The 6,884-nt window shown below is 49.0% G+C and overlaps 1 protein-coding gene across 1 annotated transcript; it reads right to left on the bottom strand.

The window, feature by feature from the left end:
* Nucleotides 1-2,373: 2,373 nt before the first annotated feature.
* LOC140757082 (uncharacterized) lies at nt 2,374-6,654 on the bottom strand. The gene has a single exon (XM_073092619.1). The coding sequence runs from the start codon at nt 6,652-6,654 to the stop codon at nt 2,374-2,376; it is 4,281 nt and encodes a 1,426-aa protein (XP_072948720.1).
* Between the last annotated feature and the right edge of the window lie 230 nt (nt 6,655-6,884).

Below are 6,884 nucleotides of genomic sequence, written 5' to 3'. Positions count from 1 at the left end.
TTAAAACGACGTTTTACGCAAAGTCTAGCAAATCTTTCTTAGTATAATTCATAACTTTTACAATCATCATCATCATCATCAACCCATTACTGTCCCACTGCTGGGCACGGGTCTCCTCTCAGAATGAGAAGGATTAGGCCATAGTCCACGGCGCTGGCCAAGTGCGTATTGGTAGACTTCACATACCGTTGAGTTTTTTTTTTTTTTTTTTTATAAATCTCTCAGGTATGCAGGTTTCCTTACGATGTTTTCCTTCACCGTTTGAGCAAGTGATAATTAATTTCTAATACGCACATAAATTTGAAAATCAGAGGTGCGTGCCTGGGATTTGAACCTCAGACCCCTCGATCGAGAGGCCGCGTTTCTTAACCACTAGGCTATCACTGCTCTTTTGGAGAAATAAAAAGAAAGTTAAGTAGTTAAGCTTATTACACAATTGACAAATAGGTATCTCGTTGACGTGAACGCATGGGTACGTTAAGCTTTGTTAGTTAAATTTTGAAATTCATGTAATAGTATGTATTATTATTACTGAATATAAATTCAATTTAATGTAATGAAATTTCTTTCTGACTTTGAAAAGTGGTTTATGTGGCCCTACTTTGAAAGAAATAATTTGAACTGGAATTTGTGATAGATAACGTAAAAAATTGGGTTCATACAACTTATTAAGTGTTAAATTGTGTGAAATTCATGGTTTGTTTAGCATTATTTAGTCTTTAACTTTGATATAATTAATTTAAAATATAAACGATATATTATTATTTTGATACTGTTACATCAGTTTGATAAAAGACGTACGTTGGAAAGCCAATTATTTGTATAAAATGACATTGTAATAATTAAAAGAAGTACTAAGTAGTAATAAAATAATGTTATAATAGTATTTTGAGTCGTACAGATTCATTTAGTGCCCAACTATAGATCTATCTATCAGTTTAACAGTTATTGAACAGGTTGTTGAGCATTCCGAAATGGACTAATAAGATAAACGTCGTTATTCTGATGCGTAACTTTATCGAATCAATAGTTGTTGGAGATTTAACTATTGGACTTAGAATCCAGGCATAAGTAAAGTGGGCAGCTAGATGTTGTCATTACTGTAGGTGTAGGAAACTTTGTGGTTTGATTTTTATTTATGTGAAGTTAAGATGGATTAGTGCAGATGCCTCGGGCAGTGTGATGTTCGCGGGTGTCTCGTGGTGATGCATAGGTTTGGGTTGACCCAAGGCATCGAGTACCATGAAGACATTAAATGAATATTGCATTGTTGGTGTTGTCGCGGGGCGCTGTGTTCGGCGGTGTGGTGGTATGCCACGCCGCCACCTAACCTGCGACCGTATAGGGGTGCGGGCGTGATGTTGTACGGACGGCCTTCTTCCGTCCGGCGCCGGAAGCCCGCTCGTGGTGATAGTCGTCGCGTGGGGGAGTTGCGCCTGTCCCGTGCCGTAGAGAGGGTAGGTGCGGGGAAGGGGTGACGTGCAATAGAAACAATAATTGACGTGCAATAGAAACAAGAGTGTAGGCCAGCCAAAGCCTCTTCCCTATCCCGACCTAACCCCTACTTCCTCTTCTTGCGCAGGAACGCTTCTGTCTTCAGATTTTCCTTCTTCTTCCCCAGGAGTCTTCTTCTTCTTCAGGAGTCTTCTTCTTCAGGAGTCTTCTTCTTCTTCAGGAGTCTTCTTCTTCAGGAGTCTTCTTCTTCTTCAGGAGTCTTCTTCTTCTTCAGGAGTCTTCTTGGAATTCTTCTCTGCTGAGACCATGCTTAGGCCGGAAAACTGGTTTTCTGAGCTACCCCAGAGCAATACCGTAAAGAGAGCCGCGCTTTTTTAGGCCCATTTTCATGTCATTTTCACTTTGGCTGACCTAGTTTTCACCCTTTCTTTATTTAATTTCCAAAAGTTACATACATGTATCGTACATCGTTGGAATCCTTATAATTAGCCCTATCTAACTACATAAGTTACATTTCCATCCCTAAATTAGTTACGAAGTTATTCCCGAAAATATTCCAAAAATGTACAAGTTACGTCATTTCACATGTCAATAATCCTAATTATCTCGAAATTATCATAATTGATTCTTACTATTCTTACATCAATATGAAGCTAGAAACATATACTAGGAGATAACATAAACTTTAGAAATATAAAACATGTATAAAACTCAAAAACTTAACCAATAATACAATTTTCATAAAAATACCTAAAACCTCTAATAAAATGCTACAAATGCGACCGATAGCGCCATCTACCGTGTCTTATCCTTAAACTTAAAACTTACGTAACTTATTTTTATCATATAACATATAAAACATATTCAGACAGACATAACAAAACAAGTTAATTACAATTCTTAATTAAATAACTTTAGTTAGTCGCCGACATCCTCCCCCTCGTGCGTAGCACCAACTCCTGGCCCGGCGACTCCATGCTCGTGGCTCGACGTGACGACCGCCTCCCCGCAGTCTGGCTCGCTGTTCGATGCTCCACCGCCTGTGTCGTCGACCGCTTGCTCTTCATCACGCCGTCCTGGTACCAGCAGCACCAACTTGGAGCTGGGACGTTTCAACACGCCCCCCGTAGTGCGCACCTCCAATACCCTGGTGCGACCGTCGGGCCCAGGGAAGGTTCGGACCACCTCACCCCTCGGCCAGGCTCCTCGTGGCAGCGTGGAGTCCACTATTAGGACCGTGTCTCCACACTGCAAGTCCCTTGTGGCAGCTCTCGCGTCGACTCTTCTCGGGATCAGAGTTGGAAGATACTCTTTCACCCATCTGCTCCAGAAGTGGTCGGCTAGTCGCTGCGCTGTCCTCCGTGTTCGCCGGCCGGTGAGGTCTTCGTCGGTGAATGTTCCCAATCTTGTGCCGCAGGATCTCCCAATTAAGAAGTGATTGGGAGTGAGGGCACCTTCTTCGTTGTCTTCGTCGGCTTCGATAAGAGGTCTTGAGTTCACCAGGTGCTCCGCCTCCAATAGCAGAGTGTGCAGGACTTCTTCCTTGGGATGCCTTTCCTTGAGGGTGACCGCCAAGGCCGTTTTGATGGAACGGACCAGGCGCTCCCATGCCCCGCCCATGTTCGGAGCCCCAGGTGGTATGAATTTCCACCTGACGCTCATCCGCTCGGCTGTGGTGATGAGGTCTTCTTTGTTGAGGCTGGCGAGGGCTTCTTGAAGTTCCTTGTTGGCCCCCACGAAGTTAGTGCCGTTGTCGCTGAAGATCGTCTTCGGCATCCCCCTTCTTGCTGCCATTCTTCTTAGCGCCAGGATCATGGAGTCCGTTGACAAAGATGCTGCCAGTTCCACGTGGACGGCTCTGGTTGTGAGGCACGTAAACAGAGCGCCCCACCTCTTCTCATGACGCCGACCCACCGTGATGCTCATGGGTCCGAAGTAGTCTACGGCGGTGCATGTGAACGGCGGTTCTCCATGCCGTAACCGTTCCAGCGGGAGATTCCCCATCGGCTGGAGTCGTGGCGTGCCGCGGTACACCTTGCACCACTGACACCGATGAACCGTCGCCCTCACCGCAGACCGTAGTCCCAGGATCCAGTAGCGCTGCCTCAATTCGTTGATCACCGTCGCGTGGTTACCATGGTTGAATACTTCATGGTAGTACGCGATGAGCAGTCTGGTGATGTGGTGCTTGCTGTCTAACACCACAGGTTTCTTATCTTGCCGAGTGTGTCTTGCCGCGTTGATTCTTCCTCGGAGTCGTAGTAGTCCATCTTCCATGACGACATCCAATTTCTTAAGCCTGCTATTCTTCTCGAATGGCTTCATCTTCTTGACGCAGCGTACTTCATCTTGGAAGCTCTCTTCTTGGCTTCTTCGTAATAGGATCTTTTCGGCTTCTTTTATTTGGTCGGGTTCGAGGGGAATGAATCTTCTTTCTTGGGTGTTCTTGTTCACGGGCTTCATTGCTACCTTGGCTTTCTTCTTATTTCTCTTCCAGGTAGGATCTTGACGCTCAGACTTGCGGGACACGTTCACTGCGTGTTTCTTCTTTCGGCACAGGTCGACGAACTGTAGTACCCTCGCGGTCGCTCTCACTAGTCGCGTCCAACTTGAGAACTTGACCGGGTTCGGAGTTGGATGCCGATCAACGGGCTTCGTTGCCCCCACAGTTGACCTCTCCTTCTCTTCTCCCGTGGGCTTCGCCTTGAAGGTACGTGGTTTCGGCCAATCTTCCTCCTCTTGTGCCAAGAACGAAGGTCCGTTGAACGGCCGTGTGTCCGTGTGTCCGCTCCCGAAGTCCTTGGGCACGTCCCTCGTTGCGTCGTTACTATCAAGATTCTTTACCCGACTTTCATAATCCTGCTTCCGTGCCGGATCCCCATCCAGTTTCTTTTCGATGTTTCTTAACCGGTTTTCCGCTTGCTTGTAATTGTCAGGCATTTTCCCTTCCTTGTTTTTCCATAGCAAGCCGGTCTCGAAGCGCCCATTGTCCAATCTCTTTGTCGGTTCTTCCAAAATTGCCAGAGCCCTTTCTTCTATGTCTGTGGTCGGTCGACGTGGCTGGATCCCCAACGATTCCACGGCGAAATGTTCCTTGATGACCTTTTCCAAATCCTCTTCTTTAGAAGACACGTGCGCGCAGGTTACGAAGTTCACAGGTCTTGATGCTGCTCCATCGGACCCGTGTAGCACCCACCCTAGGTAGGTCAATGATGCTACGGGTTGACTTCTTTTCCCCTTGCGTGTGGCTCTGGACACGATGAGCTCCCAATTGTCTTGTCCGATTAACAACTTGGGTGACTCTTCTTCATAATACAATTGTTTCGACATTGGCTTGAGATGAGCGCATTCTTCGATCCTTCTTATTTCCAACCTCTGAGGCGTCAGGTTGATGTCCTCTATCGTACGGGCCCCAGAGATGGTTCTCTTCTTGGTCTGGTGCATTCCCTTCAATCTGACGTTGACCTTTATTGAATCTTCCTTGGAGATGGTCTTCCCACCTACGGTCTCCAAGGTGAGTGCTTCCACGGGTCCTTTGAGGCCGATTTGTCTTGCAACCGCAGAGTCGAGAAGCGTGACAGTTGACCCCTCATCCAGTAACGCCAGGATCCGGGCAGCTCCCTTCGGTCCATATAGCTCAACAGGAACCATCTTCAAATATGCCTTCGCTGTCCTTGCAGTGTTCACCGGGAGCATGACGTTATTCGCAATTTCTTTCTTCTCTTCGGGCTTCGGATGATCCCATCGTTCTTCATGAAGTACGAAGTGATGCCACCGCTTACATGTCTTGCACGGTGGACGCCGACATGTTTCCTTCCGATGTCGTCCTTGAAGACACTTGAAACACATCTTCGACTTGGTAGCGACGTCCCACCGTTCCTTCATTGGCAGCTGTAGAAATTTGCGACATTCGAAGAGGTGATGCTCGTACTGGCAATGTGGACAGGTCTTCTTTTCTTCCAGTTGTTCGGACGTGGTGTTCGTGAATTGACGTCTGGGAGGCTGGCGCGGCTGCTGCGTAGTCTCCTGCGTCGCGTATGGTCCACACCGGTCCGCTTCCCTGTTGAGGAACTTCATTAAATGCACCAGGTCTGGATCTTGATCTTCTGCGTCGGCGGCGAAGTCGTACCACCGATACTGCAATACCGCCGGCATCTTGCTCACGATAATCCTTACCATTTCCGGTGAGTGTAGATACTGCGGTCTTCTTAGCCCCCGTATTGTCGCGACGGTGTTGTTCACTCGACTGGCGAACACGCAGATGTCGCGCGCATTTTCGTTGATCCTAGGAAGATTCTTTACCTTTTCCAGTTCCATCAGGATCAGGGCTTCTGGTCTTCCAAACCTTCGACGAAGAGCTTCTATTACTTCTTCAGGAGGGCACTCTGAATATAATAGGCTCTTGATAGCCTCCCTTGCCGTGCCCTTAATTGACCGCCGCAGCCGCGCCATATTCTGTACATCCGTAAACAGCGGTGCGGTGTCCTCATATACCGTCCTGAAGGCGATCCACTCTTCGCTTCTTCCATCGAAGTCGGGTAATTCATGTACGTAATTAGGTTGCGATGTATTCTTCGGCGCAACACTAATGGCCTTCATGATGGCCTCAGCCAATTCCTTGGTCCCGTTACTTGAAGGTTCCGCTTGGTCTTCAGGCTTGACGATAGTGACTGGAGGTTGACTGGCTCGCCCCTCCCCGGACGCCCCCAGTCGGTGCCCCTCCCCGGACACCTCCCCCTGATGCCCCGCCCCGGACATCCTCTCCACCGTCGACTGCACCCATGTGTGGATGTTCGCGTTATGCGACCAGTCTTCATCCTCGACCTCGGACTCTTCATTCTCCACCTGGACCAGCTCCCACTGCGCCTTGGCGAGTTCTGCAGCTGCTTTTGCTTCTTCCAGCTGTCGGCGCGCCAATTCCAGCTTGGCTTCCATCTCCCGACGTTTCGTCGAATTCACCGAGCGCGTTTTCCGGGTTCCAGCTGTTGCAGCAGTTGGAACAGCTGGAACGCCTGGAGCAGCTGGAACAGTTGCCAAGGTGCCTGAAGTGACTCTAGATTCATATTTTGTAAGCGTACCCTCAGTTGCGGTGCCCGATGTCCCCGAAGAGTCAGTTGTCCCCTGCGCGCTTTCCGTGGCGCGGGGCGCAGTCGACTGGTTCGGCGGCGAGGTTCCCCTCTGGCTCCGTGTGACTGGCATGGCGGCGTCAGTAACCCGACGATGTGACGACTAGCACGATGATCCGGCTCGAAGGACCAGCTGATGTCGCGGGGCGCTGTGTGTTCGGCGGTGTGGTGGTATGCCACGCCGCCACCTAACCTGCGACCGTATAGGGGTGCGGGCGTGATGTTGTACGGACGGCCTTCTTCCGTCCGGCGCCGGAAGCCCGCTCGTGGTGATAGTCGTCGCGTCGGGGAGTTGCGCCTGTC

This window comes from Epargyreus clarus, unplaced genomic scaffold, assembly GCF_041222505.1.
Source record: "Epargyreus clarus isolate Ecla_fem2 unplaced genomic scaffold, WU_Ecla_fem_2.2 ptg000039l, whole genome shotgun sequence".
Taxonomy (NCBI): domain Eukaryota; kingdom Metazoa; phylum Arthropoda; class Insecta; order Lepidoptera; family Hesperiidae; genus Epargyreus; species Epargyreus clarus.
Note: the sequence above shows the minus strand (reverse complement) of the source record. Positions and strands in the feature narration are given on the sequence as shown.

Coding starts and splice junctions, on each gene's coding strand:
- LOC140757082 (XM_073092619.1), bottom strand. CDS start 6,654: ATGCCAGTCACACGGAGCCAGAGGGGAACCTCGCCGCCGAACCAGTCG.